At 37.7% G+C, this 19,115-nt stretch overlaps 5 protein-coding genes across 5 annotated transcripts; 1 reads left to right on the forward strand and 4 right to left on the reverse strand.

Moving 5' to 3' along the window:
* Nucleotides 1–2,331: 2,331 nt before the first annotated feature.
* LOC149020081 (E3 ubiquitin-protein ligase AIRP2-like) lies at nucleotides 2,332–4,473 on the reverse strand. The gene is made up of 5 exons (XM_089148118.1): nucleotides 3,908–4,473; nucleotides 3,416–3,578; nucleotides 3,225–3,291; nucleotides 2,874–3,108; nucleotides 2,332–2,784 (listed from the first exon to the last, which is right to left on the reverse strand). Exons 1-5 carry the CDS (start codon nucleotides 3,988–3,990, stop codon nucleotides 2,577–2,579), a joined length of 756 nt encoding a protein of 251 aa, XP_089004244.1. The 5' UTR covers nucleotides 3,991–4,473; the 3' UTR covers nucleotides 2,332–2,576.
* Nucleotides 4,474–4,554: 81 nt separating this feature from the next.
* Nucleotides 4,555–5,184, reverse strand: LOC149020082 (protein RESPONSE TO LOW SULFUR 3-like). The gene has a single exon (XM_089148119.1). The coding sequence runs from the start codon at nucleotides 5,086–5,088 to the stop codon at nucleotides 4,717–4,719; it is 372 nt and encodes a 123-aa protein (XP_089004245.1). The 5' UTR covers nucleotides 5,089–5,184; the 3' UTR covers nucleotides 4,555–4,716.
* A 4,303-nt stretch (nucleotides 5,185–9,487) lies between these two features.
* Nucleotides 9,488–11,243, forward strand: AZG2 (Xanthine/uracil permease family protein). The gene has a single exon (XM_089148120.1). It carries the CDS (start codon nucleotides 9,627–9,629, stop codon nucleotides 11,241–11,243), a length of 1,617 nt encoding a protein of 538 aa, XP_089004246.1. The 5' UTR covers nucleotides 9,488–9,626.
* Nucleotides 11,244–15,696: 4,453 nt separating this feature from the next.
* BLOS2 (biogenesis of lysosome organelles complex 1 subunit-like protein) lies at nucleotides 15,697–16,897 on the reverse strand. The gene has a single exon (XM_089148121.1). The coding sequence runs from the start codon at nucleotides 16,754–16,756 to the stop codon at nucleotides 16,388–16,390; it is 369 nt and encodes a 122-aa protein (XP_089004247.1). The 5' UTR covers nucleotides 16,757–16,897; the 3' UTR covers nucleotides 15,697–16,387.
* A 209-nt stretch (nucleotides 16,898–17,106) lies between these two features.
* On the reverse strand, nucleotides 17,107–18,141 carry LOC149020085 (histone-lysine N-methyltransferase trithorax-like protein). The gene has a single exon (XM_089148123.1). The coding sequence runs from the start codon at nucleotides 17,951–17,953 to the stop codon at nucleotides 17,291–17,293; it is 663 nt and encodes a 220-aa protein (XP_089004249.1). The 5' UTR covers nucleotides 17,954–18,141; the 3' UTR covers nucleotides 17,107–17,290.
* Between the last annotated feature and the right edge of the window lie 974 nt (nucleotides 18,142–19,115).

A 19,115-nucleotide genomic window follows, 5' to 3' on the forward strand; every position in this document is an offset into this window, starting at 1 on the left:
TAAATGATGACAGAGCAGGGTAACACTAGCATTTAGCATAGCATGTAAATATCAAGAAATTAGGAGACTGTTTATAAATTCGGTCTGGTTTTAAGTTACAGTATATGATGAATTAGTAAAAAATCCTCTCTTGTTTGGTTATTAATCACGACTACAGAGACACCAATGTTGCCACCAATTGGATGTCGAACTTACCACTGTTGTTGAGGAGGACATTGGTATTCTTTCTCTTTTTTGAAAACTTTGGTATTCTTTCTCTTCCTGATTTAATGGGGAGGTTTTTCAAACACATTCCTTGTGGTGATTACGCTCTCATCTCAAGTGGGTTAAATTACAAAAATTATAAGTTATCCATGTTTAGTTTGAAACTAAAATAATTATTTTGTTCTGTGTTAAGAAATATAAATTTTGTTTTTCATATTTAAAATTTAAGTTTCTACATTTACAAAGAGAAGTCCTTGACTATCATTCTGATTTTAAAGGTTGAAATTTCTCCCGCTAGCAGCCCTCCCCTCCACTCGCCGTTGCGGAAAATTGTTGTCCAGCTGTAGAACAGAGTGACCGGCCAGAAGCAAACAAAGGAGGAGAAAAGGTTGATTGAGAAAGACGGTGTGGGTTTTGCCCTTTATAGGTAGTTCATCCTTTCTTACTGGTTATATCTTTAAAAATGTGTAATTTCGTGAAGTTGAAGGATTCTGGGTTTTCCTCAGAGTGAAAATAAAGGTGGGTTTTCGAATTTGAGCCGGCGGCCATTAATCCTCCTGCTTTTGGGATGTACGATCATATACTTGCCCAAGGGGAAAGGAAACCCCTTTGTTGTTTTACTCAGTATTCCTTCTAGTCCTCTTTGTTTCTGTTGGTGTGATCTTTTTTGGCTGAAGGAAATCTAGAAATGGCTGCAAAATTTCCAGTCTCTGTTCTTATCGTGATTGTTTCTATTCTTTTCGTTGTTTTGAGTTATTGGGTGTGAATGTGTACCTGTGTATCCTTTTTCTTCGTGCAGAATAAGAGCCCACAAAGCAGCTTAAGGGGTTTGTTTTCGTCTGGGCTCAATTTGGTTGGTGCTGTACATCGAAAATCATGTTTGGATGTAGAAAATTTGAAGGCTGCTTTGATTGAGACAGAGAGAAGAAAAAAGGGTCTCTGCAGATCCACCCCTCCAGCTTGATCTTCTTCCTCCTGGTCCTGTACCTCGTAGTCAACCTTCTTCTTCTTTTTCTTCTTCTCAGTTGGGCTTCCCATGGCAAACTGGAAATGGTATGCCCATATAGAATAAAGCTAACTCTTGGGTTTTCTTTAATGGATACTTTGGAAACTGGGTTTTGAAGGGGAGGGGCAGCAATTTTCGACAACAGCAAGGAAGGGGCAACAATTTCCGGCAACGGCGAGTGGGAGAAAATTCTAAAATCGAATAAGAGTCGGGGGGCTTCTTTTTTTGTAAATTCAAAATTTTAAAATCCTTAAAAATAAAAGAAAAAAATTATATTTACCAACTCATTGTGGGGGCAAAATGGTCATTCCAGTTTTAAACTAACAGAAAAGTTAACTGTAGCAACTTGCAATTTTACGAAAAATGTAAAGGGGGGTATTGTATAATTTAGGCCACTTAAGTGGGCGCCTCTGCAAAAAACTCAAAATACTGTTGGTCCAGTCCTCATTTTATGGATTTGGGCCCGAATTTCGTTTTTAACTTGTGCATTGATCAACCCAATTATTTTTATATTTCCACTGGTTCCATGAAGCCCAATTCAAAACCGAATCGAATTAGGGTTCGGCTCGATTATTTCTGGTTGGCCTATGACTTCCTACCCAAGTGAACAAAATCAAAACCCAGTTGTTTTTACCCAGGCTTTGTACACTGGAAAAAGCCCATTACCAATTTAAGCACCTTCAGGATACTTATCTGTGGAGTCCTTTCATGCCACAAGAAAAATATCACAGGATGTCATTATGAAGACAAACACCTTTCTCATCATAAAAATCTGCTTGGGGCAGACACATGAGGTTGTTTCCAAGTTTAAAACCCAGAAACAATAGACTACAGCTACACAACCATTCTGTCAAGGTTTTGCAGTACCATCAGTAGATCAACTAATGTACACATTTGAGAGTTCCCTTTTGAGCATCTTATTATGAGAATTTATCAACATACAGGGATTGTCATAGTTTTTAGTATCTTCTTCATATACATACATAATTTACATAGAAGCATATCATTATGACAAGATTACAGCAACTCCCAGGCTTCCAATAAACTGAGAATGAAGAAAAAGCACACAAATCTAATGCACTTAACAACATTCACTGTGCAACAGCAGTTGATGGATGTCAGATATCTTCAGAAGTACTGACTAGTCCTTTAACATTCTGCAGTGTGTAAAGTATCACCTACTTCCAGATCAAGGAAATGAGGATCCCAACCACTAGCTAAATCTATAGAACCAGACTGAACTGAATTCTGATCTTTTGATTTTCTTTACATACAATTCACATATCTCCTCACCAGACCCTGTATATTTACAAGTGGTGGTCACCATTATACAACTCTATTGTGTCACCCCAACTCCACAGGTTAGTCAGATCATGTAATCATATGTATAGAAGAGGGTTTCAGGCATTGCAAGTGGCAGGTGATCAACATAGAGATAAAAACGTCTAAGGTTCTCTTTTGCGAGAGTCACGGTGTCAACCACATCCAAGTTGCCCATGAGGATCCACAAGTCATTCGAATTTACTCTTGCTAAGCTACCTCGGCAAAAAGGGCAAGATAGAGACTGCAAATTCCTGTTTCTTTTTCAACAGTTAATAAGCAGTGCAATACTTGTAGGATAAATTCATGAGACTGTGAAAATGAGTATGGGTTCAGTAGTTACCACTCATGGAAGCATCTGATGCACATGGTGTGGCTACAGTTGGGCAAGACAATCTTGGTGCTGGCTTCCATACAAATCCCACATTCATCTTCTCGTTCTTTATCCGTATTGGAAAGATTTTGCATCGCTTTGACTGTCCTCCTTCCCGACATCTCCATAGGTTCAGCTCTCTCATTCTTATCAGCCAATTCAGTTAACTCAAGTTCAAGTTGCCGAAGAGTAGGATATATGACAGCTACAAGGTTTTTACAGTAATAGGAAATTTTGCCTTTTAGAGAAAGGAAAACATTGAATCATATCAAGTGTGTGAAACTAAGAAATTTGTGACTTATCAGAAGCCAAGTTACAGACCATAGAATTCCTTTATGGTGACTTCCCTTTCTTTGGAAGATATGCTTTTCATTTCGTCTAAATATACCTGTACAGCTAGAAGGCAAGGTTGATGGATCACTATGAGGTGAAAGAATATAGAACATGATTGAAACTAATTGATTCCTCCAAATTTAAATGAGTAATGTAGAACAGGAAGAACACTGACTGACCTTTTCTATGATTATGTGGAGTAGGCCTAAATAGCTTGGGAGGGTATCTGTACAACTGCAATTCATCCACTCAACTAAAAATAATAAGAAAGGTGTAAATGGGCTGTAAGACAATCTCATCTGAAGACATCCCCCACTATAATCTCCAGGGAGAGCTTCGGCTCTGCAAATGCCAAAACCCAAAACAGAGTAAGGAGGATAACAAAATCATTCAACTGAACTAAAACTAGACTAAAATAATTAAAACCAAACAAAAGAGTTACATGTGGAAACTAATATATAAAACCAAAACAGGATTGGAATTGATATGAAAAGCACAGCAAGTGAATACAATCGTTCTGTGAATTTGGATGGCAGTATTTTCAGGGAGGAAAAGAACATCTCCTTGTTCACATTGTAGAGGGTGATACTACAAAGGCTCCCACTCCGAGTTTCGAGAAACATATTTGCAAGGAGAACCGTAAAGAAGAAGAAAGTTGGATATGTACTTACAGGGCATTCGCATGTTGTAAATCAGCTTCAAGAGTTTTGATGGATTCTGTGAAAGATGATCTACTGCGCTGCGTCTGCCACATCTTCCTGTAATTTTCTACCTGACCTTTGTTTCCTGGAAAGATAGGACTACCAGAAGAGAAGAAAGAAGAATAAGAAGACGAAGAATGGCCAGATGGGTAGGTGAAAAGAAGGCTTTCAGATAGTTTCCGGTTATCAGAGAGGTTTCATTAAGATCATGGCTTTGAAAATCGAAATGGGAGTAGTTAAAAATTAAGAGGATTTCTTTACACCAAAGAAAAGGAAAGAATTCCTTCCACAGTTCCTCTTCCTCGCTTGCTTCTCTTAATTATTTGCTGTAGAATTTAGCCCAAAGCCCAAAATAGTTATTTGCAATTTTTCTGTTTTTTAGGCAGAAAGTTGTTTGCAGTTAATATATGCATTACTTCTAAGTATTTATGTGAGAGGAGCCGTATACGCCAAGCTAATGCATTAAATTAACAAATAATTAGAGAGAAAGATATAATTTTCTTTTCATAATTTATTATAATTCAAGAATGAGAGATTATGGGAAGGACATGTATCATCACCAAGAGATTCTCTGTTCATGGTGTCTGAATGAAAATTTCGAACAAAAATAAATGATGAAATTGAAAATCTCTCATTTCTTCTTTCTGGGTAGAAAAGTTTATATTGTTTGATTCATTTCTACATACAGAGATGGTGAACATCATTATGGACACACAGACAAACTAATTACAAATTGCTAAAAACGAAAAACGGGATACAAAGGGAAGAGCGCACAGTTGTTACAGTTGCACGGTTTTCATCCCAGAGGCCTGGAGAAGCTTGCAAGCCTGGGAAAGCTGATCCATGAGAGACCTGATCTGGGCTTGATAAGTGCGTGCTTGATCGAGGGCTTCCACTTCAAGCTCCCCAAATTGAAAACAGAGGAGCTCCTCAGCCTCTTCTACTGCTCTGAGTCTCTGTGAAGTCTTCTGGAGTTGTTTCTTCATCTCCTCTTCCCTCTCCAAACTCTTCTTGAGTTCTCTCTCCAGTACCTTATTTCTCTCCCTCAACGCTTCTTCCTCTTCCGCCAGAACCTTCATCATCTCCGCATTCTTCTTGATTGGAACACTGCTCGCCGGTGGAACAGCTATCGTGGCCATAATCTGTGCCATTTGCGCTTCGTAAGAGCTTATGTATCAAAATCTAATTTTTATAGGCAATTAAGCTCGAGAGAGATGAACGACTACAAAATCTGTTGTGTGATTGTGTGAAGATGGTTTGGAAGTTGAAGGGTTAGTTCTGATTTATAATCCCCAAAACGATACTGTCCAGGTTCAATGTACCTCAGAAACACACTCTGTTTCACTGTTTTCCGTATAATGAAAAAGCCTCCAACGTCGATGACGGCGACGATGACGACTTTAAGTCTTGGCACCCGTATAACTTGTTTGACCGTGTATTAACCCAAGCAGTGATGTCCAGATTCACTGTACCGGACCCGGTTTGGGCAGTGTCTAATGTTGTGGTGCCTGTGGTGTCGACGTTTGGATGTACCTCATGTGTATTTCACATGATTATAAGGGTGCAAGCTTGCCCCTAAGCCCGCCCTGACCCCGAATAGGGCTTGGGTTCAAGATTTTAGCCCTAGGGCAGGTCAGGGCCAAGGGCGGGCTTCGGATTATTCTTTGGCTCGCCGGGCCTATCCTGACCCGTCCCTGATTTTTTACCTGACCCTAGCCCTGATTTTAGCCCTACTTTTGTTCTTGATGTTTAATCTCAATGAATTAAGAACAAGGACAAGAATAGGGTCAATCAAAGTCAAGATCAAGGCTAGGGACATGACCAGAGACAGAGCTAATTAGGGCCAAAGCTGGAGACAGGGTCAATTAAGGCGGGAATGAGCTTGGCTTGGCCCTATAGAGCTTAGAGTCAGGGACAATAATCATTCGTCATGAATTAAGGTCATGGCGAGAATAAACTTAAATTAAAATATAAGTCTGGGCTTGGGATTACAAAAGCTCAACTCTATTGCAGCCCTACCGTAGACACACCACAAACATATATCAGACGCACCACCAAGGAAGATCCCGACGTATCTAATAACTCAATTGTGGTTGGAAAGGTTCTAATCGTGTGAGCTCTTTTTAAAATTCATAGATTAGTTATGCTTCATTATTTGTTTCTAATAGCTTTGTTCTTGTTTCTTCATCATTACTAGTCATATCATGCTAAGTACGAATTCATGAAAGATGGCCATAATATTTATTCATAAAATACCTTTTGACTTCTACTGAAAGGATAATGGTTAATAATGTCTGTAACTATAATTTATCATTCATAAAGATAATATTAATTAATTATATTATTCTTGTTAATCTAGTTTTATTAGTTATATTCATGTAATCCAAAAAAAATTGAACACTATTAGACACACAAGCATGAAAAAAAAAGGCCTTGCTCACGCAAACTATTAAACTTTTTAGTCATTGAAAAAATAACCACAAATATATAATATTAAAGAATTCTATATGTTTTACACGGGAATACTCTCGAATCACTAAAATAATATAATTAATTTAGTCTGAAACTATAATTTATTGTTCATAAATATAATATTAATTAATAAAATAATATAATAATTATTAGTGATTAAATTTTATTAATTATACTCCAGTAAACCCCAAAAGAGGTAAGCATGAACTCCAAAAATATGGTTATAATATTTCTTTTAACTAAAAGAGGCTTTGCGACCCCGGGTCGAACACCCGATTAGTCAAGGCAAACCCTTGGAAACCGGCCAAAAAAAAAAGGCTTTGCGACCCCGGGTCAAACACCCGATTAGTCAAGGCAAAGCCTTGGAAACCGGCCAAAAAAAAAAAGGCTTTGCTCACGCAAGCTATCAAATCTTCAAGCCATCAAAAAATATGTACAAACCTATTAGACACCATTACGTGCAAGTGCACCTATAATTTTACTAATCCAAAAATCAAAAAACCCAACATTGTTTATTTAATGCATTAAAACTTGAGATTCATAATCATTTAATAATTGGTGGGCGGTCAAATCTCTCATTGTTTCTTTGCTAGTAGCTCAATGCAAAAGTTGTTGACATACAAATAATTAATATTTTAATTTTCTATTACTTTTTAATAAAATAATAATATATCATTATTATTATTATTACAAATAGATATGAATAATATGTATATATTAAGTATACCAGCAAGTCCTCAATTTTTCCCTCTTGAGCACCATTTATCTAGCGGTTCTTAGATTCATTTTAACAAAACCTAATTTATTATTAAATTTAGTTTTTTTCTTCTTTAAATTTAAGTTTTTTGGGGGCCCCCCGCAGGGGTGGGGTTTTGACCCCCGGGGTTGGTCCGGGCTTCTTTATTTTAATTGTTCCTCGATCGACTTATGTGTGCAATCCATGAACTCAAAAGGAATGGTAATTAGATCTTTTATAACCTTGATAATGAGAGATGAGCTGGGTTATGAATATCAACTAGTATTTCTAGAAACTTTACATGGTCTTGATCATGGGTGATGAAGTGAGCTTGTTTATTCCATAGATTTATTTCAATTCAAATATGAATTACCATTGACCTTAAATTCTTATAAGCACCTTCATAACCATTCATAGACATTCATACATGAGTAAAGTTAATGCATTTGAATGGATTTACTCTAATTCATAGTCATGACATGAATAAAGTAATTGATATGATGCATAAATTACTTTTAGAGGCAAAACTCAAGTGTAACTCAACCTCATCTCGATCAAAATATCAGGTTCTTCAAATCAACTAAAGATCATCAAATGTCAATTTTATTTTAATTTAATTGTAAAATCTTGTGATACAATTATCTAACAAAATGATTCATAGATTTAAGATTTTCTGTCAGTGATTCTAAAATCAAAGCCAAATTAAACCTGTGAAGAGTTCAAACAGATTTTTATTGATTTTTATCACAAATCCAGTTTGGTTTTGATTGCACTTTGTCAAAGAGTAAACCAAACTGGAATTGAGCTGATTGACTGACTCTCTTACCCATTAAGGATGGAGAAAGATACATTCAAACAATTATATGATGAGATATGATTTTGTCACATCAGCTATTGTCAATGCCTACCTTAAGAGTTTGGATGAATTTAGCTGCTTTGATATTTTCTATTACACAGTAGTGGTAGGGTCCACTTATAAATATCGAACACAAAAATCTCATTATGTCCCTTGTGAACTTCAAACCCCCCACTTTGTGATCTTTTTTCCTTTTTTCCAACACTGTATGATTCAAAAGCATCGAGGGAGCTGATCCAAACTCGTAGATTCTAACTCCTTATAGAAAATTATTGAAATAATCTTGAGATATATAGAATCATTAACTAATATTTTCCTTCATAGATTGTCTTTCATGAAGATCACCACTCCTTTTCAGCCTTGTGCTTTATTAGTCTTGAACCTTGCTGATATCTTGTTTTGTAAATATTTTTTTGTTCAGAATCACAATCTTGTTGTGGGTTACCTAGCCCGGAAGCAAGGGCGGAAGGTAGAGTCAAAATTCAACATTGAAGTAAGGGGAACACAATGGCTTTTCCATCCATTGTCTTTACCTAAATTTTTTTTCTCTAATAAGAGAAAACCAAGTACTAATATTCCACACCGGAAAGTGGGTCAGATAAAAAAATTAAGACGGAAGGGGGGTCACGGCCGCTTTGGCCTTGGGGTAGCTCCGCCCCTACCCGGAAGTTCCAGTGAATGGCTAAAATGACTGTATAACCTACATCCTCTCCTTGGCTCAGAGAAATTTGCTCTTAGCTTTAGCTCTGCCGGACCACCCACCACCTGAATAAATTTGTTTATTATGAAAGAAAAGATCTTGAACCCTGTTTGTTTTGTTCTTTTAAGGCAGAGCACAAGTTACTACAGGCTTAGAAATGGGTGAAATGATGGGAAGAATTGCTAAACCTTAAAAAGAAGAGCCTCTCCCACCTTCCTTGTCTCTCTCTTTTTAGTCTCAAAAGAAAGACAATCACACTTTTTAACAGGGCTAGATATACGATACTTAATCTCTCCCTCTCTCATCTCTCTTTTAGTCTCAAAAGAAACACAACTACACCTTTAAGAAGGACATACAATACTTAATCTCTCTTAGTCTCAAAAGCAAAACCATAACACTTTCAGCAGGTATAAAATACTTAAATCTGCTCTCACGCATGCAATGAATAAACTAATTCTATAATAACCACATTTTATAAGCATAAAAGCTGATTAAACCACATGAGCCCAAAACAGAGCTATACTCTATTTGATTCATTATGCTATGTACCTGATTGGATCAATAATCTCCTTTCCATAATAAAATCATAATAGTAGACAATAAATAACAGAAGAACTGCAGGAAACCCCTTTTGAAATTTCATTGAAACAGCTGTTGCCCTTCACATTTTTCAAAAAAGATTAAAAATAAGGACAGCTCTTGAATCCACTCTTGGATCCAAAGATTCTGGTCAAATAATTTATTTCCCTACCTTCAGTGGAAGGACCCACAGCCACTTCAGTTTCAAATTGTCTTTCTTCTCTGTATTGGTAACGGCCAAACAAATTTGTACTATATTTTTGGTAAGTAGCATTAACTGCTATAAATAGTACAACCAATACACCAAACGTTTCTTGATATATCTACTTAAGAGAAAAAGAGAGAGATGGGTGGTGAGCTTTCTTTGAAAATGGGAGTTGGACTGAGAGAGTCATGGAGAAGAATGGAGAGAAGATTGAATGAAGCAATCTCCAAGAGCAGGGCAGGAAGATACTTCAAGCTAGAGAGTAGAAATAGCTGCTTCACAAGGGAACTACGTGCAGGGGTTGCTACCTTCCTCACCATGGCCTACATCATCACAGTTAACGCGACGATACTGGCAGATTCCGGCGGTACCTGTTCGATCTCCGATTGCACTGGCAAGCAAACTCCAGAATGCAAGCTTCAATCAAATGAAGGTTACCAGAACTGCCTTTCCAGTATCACAAGTGACCTGATTGCAGCCACGGCATTGTCTTCCATGGTGGGCTGTTTTGCTATGGGCCTACTTGCCAACTTACCATTTGGACTTGGCCCAGGTATGGGTGTCAATGCTTACTTTGCATACAACTTAGTGGGCTTTCATGGAACTGGGCCTTTATCATACCAGACCGCGCTGGCCGTTGTCTTGCTCGAAGGTTGTATCTTCCTCGCCATAGCTGCGATCGGCTTGCGAGCAAAGCTAGCCCATCTCATCCCTCGCTCAATTCGGCTGGCCGGTGCGGCAGGTATTGGGCTTTTCATTGCCTTTACAGGCCTACAGACTCATCAAGGGCTGGGCCTAGTTGGGCCGAGTTCTTCCACCTTGGTGACCCTCACAGCGTGTGCCCGAACGAACCTGGAGACGGGTGAGTGTTTGGGGGGAAGGATGCAAAACCCTAGGTTTTGGCTTGGGGCAGTTGGGTTCCTCATTATTTGCTATGGCCTCATGAAGAAAATCAAAGGTAGCATGATCTATGGGATTCTTTTTGTTACATTGATTTCGTGGATTCGGGGTACCGGCGTCACGTATTTTCCTTACACATCCGTTGGCGATGAGAACTACAACTATTTCAAGAAGATTGTAGACTTCCATAAGTTTAAACACACTGCCGGAGCCATCAGTTTTAGTGACTTCAACAGAAGTGAGGTCTGGATAGCCTTGGCGACATTACTCTATGTGGATATCCTATCCACAACAAACACTCTCTACTCCATGGCTGAATTTGGAGGATTCATAGACGAAAATGGTTCCTTCGAAGGTGAATATGTTGCCTATATGGTTGACGCAAGCTCCACCATAGTGGGGTCGGCACTCGGGACTTCCACGGTGGCGACGTATATAGAATCATCCGCCGGGATCAGAGAAGGGGGCCGGACAGGATTAACGGCTATGACTGTTGGGTTCTTCTTCTTCTTATCACTCTTTTTTGGACCTCTTCTTGCAAGTGTACCTCCATGGGCTATTGGGCCTTCTCTTGTTATGGTTGGTGTGATGATGATGGGTGTGGCTAAGGATATAGATTGGGCCAACATCAAAGAAGGTGTACCTGCTTTTGTTACAATGTTGCTCATGCCACTCACTTATTCTATATCATATGGAATCATTGCAGGGATTGGGCTCCACGTGGCTCTCAACCTCTATGATTATCTGATGGATTTGATACGGTGGTTGATGAAGATGAGGAAGATGGTGGCAGAGGATCATAACCAAGTCTCTGCATCCGCCGGTGGTGCCGATCCAACGGCTGAAGCAAATGTATAAAATCAGTTCTCTTTCTTATGTCACATATGGAGAACCTGCTTTTGTTCATCCATGGTGCAGCGGGAGAATTTTTTTTCTTTTCCTTTTTTTTTTAGTTAATGATGACATTGTAGAAGTTTGATATTAGACCTAACAAGGAATCTATTTTGAGAATGATGCTCAATAAAGCTGTACCTTTCAAGAGTCTAGCTTTAGGCCTGTGGGCCGTGCAACCATGAAGGGAGTATCTGTTCCAAATCATAAAAAGCTACGTATGAGAATGATGCTCAAAACAACTATCCATGAAAAAAGAATATTCAAAGCTGAAAAGATGTGCATGATTGAATATTGTACACACATGACCTAGCCATTCATATCAAAATGTGAGGAATGAGTGGAGCAAAAAGCTCTACATTTGTTATGAATTGGAATAGCTAACAGATACAACACCATTCCAAGGATTCTTTCCCTTTCTCATCTTCAGTGGCCCCAGCATCACATTTTTCTGGTTTTGTTCTTACACTTAATACCTGCTGTTATTTGCCGAGTTACAGGTGTGGTCTCTTATTGAGTTGGTAACTAGAACTTCGTCGCCTTTCAATTTAAATTCCATGGCAAAAGATCAATAACAGCATGCAAAAATTCCACCACAAAATTGTTTTTCTTCCTTAAGAGTATGCTGGAGAACAAGATGAGATTTAAAGATTTTCATTTCCTTTGCACTGAAATGGACAAAAATAAAATGAAGAATGATCGAGACAAGAAACATACCATTTGCAATGAGAAAACATCAATCGCAATTTCTTCCTTCTGGATCTGATATGTGGTTTTTTTATGACCTTCAAAAAATTGCAGAGTTTGTCAGCATAAACTGTGGAGGTACAGGTAAATTAAACAGTCCAGAGTACAAGACTTGCTACAAGTATCTTCTCTTACTGAGTTGGTAACTAGAACTTTGTCGCATTTCAGTTTATTAGATCTGGTGGCAAAAAATCAATAGGAGCATGCAAAAATTGCAACACAGAAAATTGTCTTTCTAGCTTTTATGAGTATGCTGGAGAACAAGATGAGACTTAAACAATGTCAGGTCTTTGGCACCTAAACAGACAAAAATAAAATGAAGAATGATCGACAAAAGAAACGTACCATTTTCCAATGAGAAAACATCAATCATAATTTCTTCCTTCTGCATCTGATACATGGGTTTCAACACTGCAAGTGCAACTTAAAATTGTGAGAATTTAAATTCCCCTTTATGACCTTGGGAAAAAAAACTGCAGAGTTTGTCAACATAAACTGTGGAGTTACAAATAAATTATACTGTCCAGAGTACAAGACTTGTGTGGGTTTCAGACCACTGGATTCATTAGACATTGTCAGCTGATAAAACAAGAACACTAACAGAGATAACTCGCAGTATAAAAGGAGGAGAGACTTCCCTGCTGACAGAAATAAGTACGGCTACACTCTGAGCACCATAGATAGGAGGTGATATCTTGTCCGAGCAACATTTCTGTATGACCACTCAAGACTCTAAGATCCTTATCCCAAATTTCAGCTCTATTTGGATGCTACCATGTGGTCTACCATAACAGTGTTAGATGCTTCAAGAGTATAAATGGAGGAAATGATTATCAGAGCAACTTCTACATCTTTTTGCCATTTGATATGTTCTGTGCATCAATGGGCTCTCTTTTCATGTCTACACAAGAATTTTCTCTTTTGAACTTTTCAACATATGCTGCAGATTATGAAGCAGTTGCAGCCAGAATAAATTTTGGTGCTCCAACCAAGGAGCCAATATAAGGTACAAGCTCTCAGAAAATTTATATATGAATTTCAAAGTCATTTAAATCATGATGCAAATGGATCTTGCGAAAGAGACATTCTTAACACCAAAACGATACATTATATATAATAAAGACTATACCACTACTCCATCATAATAAAATCAATTCCACACTTATGCATGCAACCTAATTTGCTTTTAAGATCAAAGTAACACAATAACTCTTCTCAAAGAAAATGTAAAACAATCCACTACCCCCCCCCCAGGCAACTGCAGTTGTTGGTACTCAAAGAGGCACTCAGCGACAGATTAAACAGACAGTTTTCCCACAAGTGCTCAAGCTTATGCATACTTGTCTGAGATTTAAGATTTGGGTAAGAAGGAGATTTGAAAGTTTAGGCTGGAACAACCTCAATTGCCTGGATACAACACTGCCATTGTAAAGATAGCTGAAAATGCCAATGGTAGCTATTCTTTATGAAGCTAGTAGCTACAAGAATGTATCTCTGGATTTTGTACTGTCATTCTCGTTAGTTAAGACCTGGAATTGTACCCATGGACCACTACTAAATCCAAAGACAGAGCAATGACGGTAAGTCGATTTTATTTCTTTGGTTGTTATACCTGGAGTCATTCAGCATAGCTTTTAATTACTTCTTTGAATATGTAAGTTATAGTTGCAGACAGAAACAACAACAAAACCAAAACCAAAAAAAAAAAAAAAACTCCAATTTGGGCTAATACTTTGATGGTGTTGATAACTATGCACTATACGATAAGAGTCACAAAATTAAAAAGTGAAAAAACAGTACAGTATATCAGTAAGTGAAAGGTGCGAGAAACAAGTAGACAACAAATGAACACCTACTCCAACGCCAAAGCTGGGTAACTCTTATCCTAACATGCAGTCTCCATTTGGCATCACCAACCAAATGAAACAGACTAAAACCAAGAATAGAAGAGTCAGTGTCTCTGCCCAATGCAACTATTTTAATACTTGATGAGTCACTGAAACATAGATGTCAAGAAATCTTTTATCTAGCTCACAGGTCAAAGAATACACCACTCATCCACCGTGGCAATATAATTCCAGGTCGCCCTGTTGTCATGAATCCACCACAGAAACTTGTTCCCTTAAGTTGGATACCATGGAAAAGCATATCAAAATACTTTGGTTTATGAGTACATGCATAATGGGTTTTTGCAGGACCATATACATGGTAGTGGCCTTCTATATTTTACAACCTGTAGACATATATATAAATTATAATAGGAACAGCCCCATCAAAATCCATAATAAAATCTGCTGACCAGATTCTGTCAAGCAGAAGCACTTGGACGGGCTTTCCTGTCTTTCTACTGCAGAAGATGTGGCTCAGGCTCTTTATGATATTTATATATTGATCATACCAGAATTAGTTTTAAAATTCAAAATACAGGTAAATATTTCATAATGTAATCATGATACAAGATATTTGTAGGCCTTGAATACTTGCATACTGGGTGCAACCCAAGCATCATCCACAGGGATTCTAAGACTAGCAATATTCTTCGTGACAGCACCATGAGGGCAAAGGTGTGGGATTTTGGGCTTCCAAGGCAAGCTGATTAGAAACCTAACCCATGCATCAAGTGTTGTATGTGGAATAGTTGGCTACCTTCATCCTCAATTAGCATAACTTGCATATTCTCTGATGGAAATTTGTCATTTTGGAGTCTGGAGTCTATGGACTTCTCTTGTCATATAAATCCTCTGGCAGGTACTATGCTAATGAACTGCAAGTGCTCTAATCTCCTGACTAGAACTAAATATATCTACTACAAGATAGAATCAAAGAATGGAAATTAGAGATTATGCTGCTATGTCTTGGTCAGTGATAACAAAGAATTCATCCCAAAGTAGACTAATAGACGACGATACAATAGGAGACTCAAGTACATGAGATGAAAGGGATCAGCTATATAAATCATTGGACAGCTAAGGTATGGCCTTCTTCAGTTAGAGTTCTGCAAGCAGAAAACAATTCCTAGATATCCATGACCAAGCTACATGAAGCTATTGGTGGGACTGCTCAAGCAATCCCACCAAAATTCCTATGAGAACCTTAAAAGGAGTAAAATGAATTCAAACAAGAAACTTTTCAGTTTCCAGCAATTGTAGAAGAGAGTCATAGTTGCCCAAAAAGCGTCAAAGCCACCAGCCAAAACAACTGTGAGTCAGTGACCACCAACGTCCTTTTTTTCCTTTTTTTCAGTCTAGGAGTCATAATTTGAATATATTCAGAGAAATGGACATTAACAGAGCTCATGAGTCATAACCACAAGAGAGAAAAGCTTTGAGTACATAATGTAGAATGTTACAAACAATTATAACATCAAGGGACCAAGAATCAAGCAGCTATACAAGAGTACTGGTTCCTGATGATATTGATCTCTCATATTGTTAAGAGTTCTTACAGGTTTGTCACTCTGCAAACAAACAGGGAATAAACTTAAGCATTATAGCATAGAAACCCAAAAGGGCCAAAAGGGAAAGTGAAAGATACAACATGTCAAAAGAATAGCATTAAGATGAACTATATCAATGTACACTGAATATAAAAATTTTGTTCAAATACGTAGTCATTAGATAATTTGCCTATCTACCCACTAGGGCTCACACTTAGTTCTATAACATAATGTATATTTGGAGTTAACATTTTTTTTTAGCATAAGGTTGCAACAAAATACTAATTCCTTGGATAGGTTATCAAAACATTTATATTCTTATTGTGTGATTCAATATGTAAACGTAAACTATTCATGTTCAAGCTTTAGTCATCAAGCTTGTAGTCAACAACACCTAGCTACAAAGCAAATACGCTCTAACCGTCAGACAGGTACCAAAAACTAATAATATACAACTTCTTGAAACCAGTAGCAAACAATCAATTGGATCGGCTTTCTGTAGTTGGAGTCATGTTTGCCTTGATTCTACACATCAGACCCAGAAATAAAATTCTCCACCCAATAACATTAGTAAAGAATATGGATCACCATAGATCCCCGAATTCAATCACAAAGTTAGAATTATAAAAAGAGAAGAGGGAGGCCTGAATTCTTGGAATTAAAGAACATTCTTCATTTATAACAAAAATAAGAGAGAACAACAAAATCCAGTTACAAAATCTAACTACAGTATCTTCTATTCTATTCCACGAGCTGGGGAAGCATTGGTGTTCACGGTCCTTGTCAGTGTAATGACAGAAAGAAGAATCACAACAATGAAATAGTAAACCGGTCACCACCGAAACTAGACCAACATGTGAATTGTATAGCATCCAAACGGCAAGCGAAGCAAAGTGGGAGATCAATAAGAAAGGATTAATGACGATCCTCAGGATTGTTGATTCTGATAAGCAAATTGTACTTTGGATTCCAACAAAGACACATACTTATCTAGCATTGAGATCACAACTTCAAATTCCATAACTTGTTTTTCAATCAAATCGATCTGCTGCACATACTCATCGAAGTTTCCATTTTTGGCCTTCAACTGCTCCACGAAAACCCTTAAACCAGAAGCAACATCTCCATAACCTTGGTATTCTTCAGCCACTCTAAGATTCATTTTCTCTAAAAGCTCAAGCAAGCTACTGGTTCCTTGTAGGTCTCCTTTGACCATGGTGGATACGCTTGTGAAGAGATCGCCAAGTGCCTCCGCCAAAACACCTCCTTCCGATTCCCCCTTCTCAGAACCAGCCATTATTAATCTTAAATCCGAAGACAAGATAACTATGAAACGATACTTTCTTCCGCTCAAAGTTCGAGTTTCTTGCCTAGTTGAATGCACTTCGGGAACCCTAGATCAAAAATGGATTTTGATATGGAAACTGGAAACAAAAACTAGGGTTAAAATCGTCCAATTATTTTCGAACAAGAAGAAGCACTTTTTCCGACTCGACTAATAACCGATTTCAACCGATACAACACGGATTTAAAAACTACTTTACCAACAATTAAGAATTAATTATTTGTTAAATCTAAATTTGGTCCGAAAAAGAAAATTTATGCATTTCGGCTTTTTTTTTTCTCCCAAAAATCAGAACAAAGCAGAAACTCAAGCACAGCTCAATCGTTTCGATCACCAGGATCATTTTTTGATTTCATTAAAAAAAAGAAATATAGAGAATAGTTTCAAATTTACATATATGGATTAGAAATATTCCAATATACATTTATTAACAAAGAAAAAGCAAATGTGAAATAGACAGGTAAAAGATGATAGCAATGGCAGAAATTACATCTCTGCAACCACAAACCATCCATCTTCTTCCATTTCCAGCAAGAATCCAACTTCACAGAAGCTCATGACGCTCATGGTATCATCATCGTCTTCGTCGTCATCATTGACTCCGTCTTCTTCTTTTTCTTCTGGTTCATTGACTATTTCTTCAATTCTTGCTGTTGTTAGGACAGGGGCGATCTCTTCTATATTGCTATCGGAGTAGTAATCGTTGGGGTAATAAACATCATCGACGCCATACTCCGTCTCCTTCTGCTCTTCTTCGTCTTCGTAGTCATGCCAATCTTGATAATCTCGAGTAGCCAACTGACTCAAAACAGCAGTCGCCGACAAACCGACAAATTTGGAACCCCCTTTGTTGCGATCGACAAGCTTCCAAGCGATGGAACGATGATCCGCGAGAACATCGAATGATTTTTCTTTGTGGGTACCTTTGGCTTTGTCTCTGGACTTGGAAACTGGGTGGCTATGGCAGCCATTGCATCTGGGTTTACCGCACTTCCCTGTGCACTTGGAATGATTGGTGGGTTTCGTTGAAACCCTCATGAAAAGCCCGGCGGTAGCAGGGGAATCGATCCGATTGATGATCTTGTTGCGGTTAAACGGCGTGATTTCATAGCTTCTAACCAATCCATGTTGACGACCCTCTCTCTTCATCTTTGTTTTCTCACTTGCAGGCTAAGTTTCTGGTTTCTGGTTTGATTGATTTACAGGGAAGCGTATGTGAAACTCCCACCTTGGTTTTATAGCTTCTGTTGTGTTTCTTATATTGCGTCTGTGAAACCCAGCACGAAAGAAACGCTAAAACGAAATGGGAAAGTGTAGGAAAGCTTGGGAAGCAAGGACCTTTTTTATTACTTTTTCTTTATCCTGTTGCGCCTTTGACTTCTGAAATCTTTCTTTTTCGTGTGATGCAAGAAAAGTTTAACCAGTGATCTTTTCATATTTGGTAAAATTTATAGCTTAGATTTTTATTTTCGGTGGAAAAGATATCATTTTAGATTACTAACTGAAAAGAAATTAACAGAAAAGGATAATTCACATGGGATATTCCGATACCAAATGCTTGGATAGATAATACTGGTTGTTAGCTGTGCTTCACTGCCTTCACAATAATATTATAAGAGCATTAATCAATGAATACGGCAAGATGCGTGGATGTTGGATCCAGAGTGTCAACTACGACTCAATCCTTGATCCTTGATATTGTTCAGATCGTATCGGCCATTAAATAGAGCTTCTAGGCAAATTTAGGCCGATCTAAACCATGGTGCCGATATTGTAAAGGGTCATATTCAAAGGTTTAAAATATGAATATCAAGAATCGTATTGGTCAGCTGATCAAGGGGTATCCTATATTGAGTATTATATCGCTCTAACTAATATAATTTAGTATAATTCAATAAAAAATCGTATCGAAATATATCGTATCGGTTGGATCGTAACAACTAGTATCATAGAATACTTCAAACTTTGGTTTGTTCAACAATTTATAAATCGAACGAAATGATACGATGATAGGTTCTCCTTCAAAGCTCCTAACCAAAATATTATCTACTGATTTTTGGGATAAAAAGGTTTATTTCTTTTTGTTCTTTCGTGTTTGTTGTGTTGTTAATAGAAGCAATAGGAAAAAGACAGTCGTGGACGAAAGCATCTGCTTTTTTGTTGGACAAGGTCTTGTTATTAGACTTAACCTTTTAATGTGGTTGAACAGTTCTTGATATCCATTCACTAATTGCTTTGGAGTATTTGCAATTCAATCATATATTTTCAAACTGAGGAATGATTTAATTGTGGAAAATTAACAAGGCCATGA

This window comes from Hakea prostrata, chromosome 3 (genome assembly GCF_041222555.1).
Source record: "Hakea prostrata isolate BN-2017 chromosome 3, UWA_Hpros_2, whole genome shotgun sequence".
In the NCBI taxonomy this organism is placed as follows: Eukaryota; Viridiplantae; Streptophyta; class Magnoliopsida; order Proteales; family Proteaceae; genus Hakea; species Hakea prostrata.

What these genes read in the sequence shown, in the direction of transcription:
- LOC149020081 (XM_089148118.1), bottom strand. Translation starts at nt 3,990, where the DNA reads ATGTGGCAGACGCAGCGCAGTAGATCATCTTTCACAGAATCCATCAAA. An exon ending in TTACAACATGCGAATGCCCT is followed by an intron (nt 3,579 to 3,907) that starts GTAAGTACATAT and finishes TGGCATTTGCAG; the next exon opens with AGCCGAAGCTCTCCCTGGAG. An exon ending in CACCATAAAGGAATTCTATG is followed by an intron (nt 3,109 to 3,224) that starts GTCTGTAACTTG and finishes AAAACCTTGTAG; the next exon opens with CTGTCATATATCCTACTCTT.
- LOC149020082 (XM_089148119.1), bottom strand. Translation starts at nt 5,088, where the DNA reads ATGGCACAGATTATGGCCACGATAGCTGTTCCACCGGCGAGCAGTGTT.
- AZG2 (XM_089148120.1), top strand. Translation starts at nt 9,627, where the DNA reads ATGGGTGGTGAGCTTTCTTTGAAAATGGGAGTTGGACTGAGAGAGTCA.
- BLOS2 (XM_089148121.1), bottom strand. Translation starts at nt 16,756, where the DNA reads ATGGCTGGTTCTGAGAAGGGGGAATCGGAAGGAGGTGTTTTGGCGGAG.
- LOC149020085 (XM_089148123.1), bottom strand. Translation starts at nt 17,953, where the DNA reads ATGAAGAGAGAGGGTCGTCAACATGGATTGGTTAGAAGCTATGAAATC.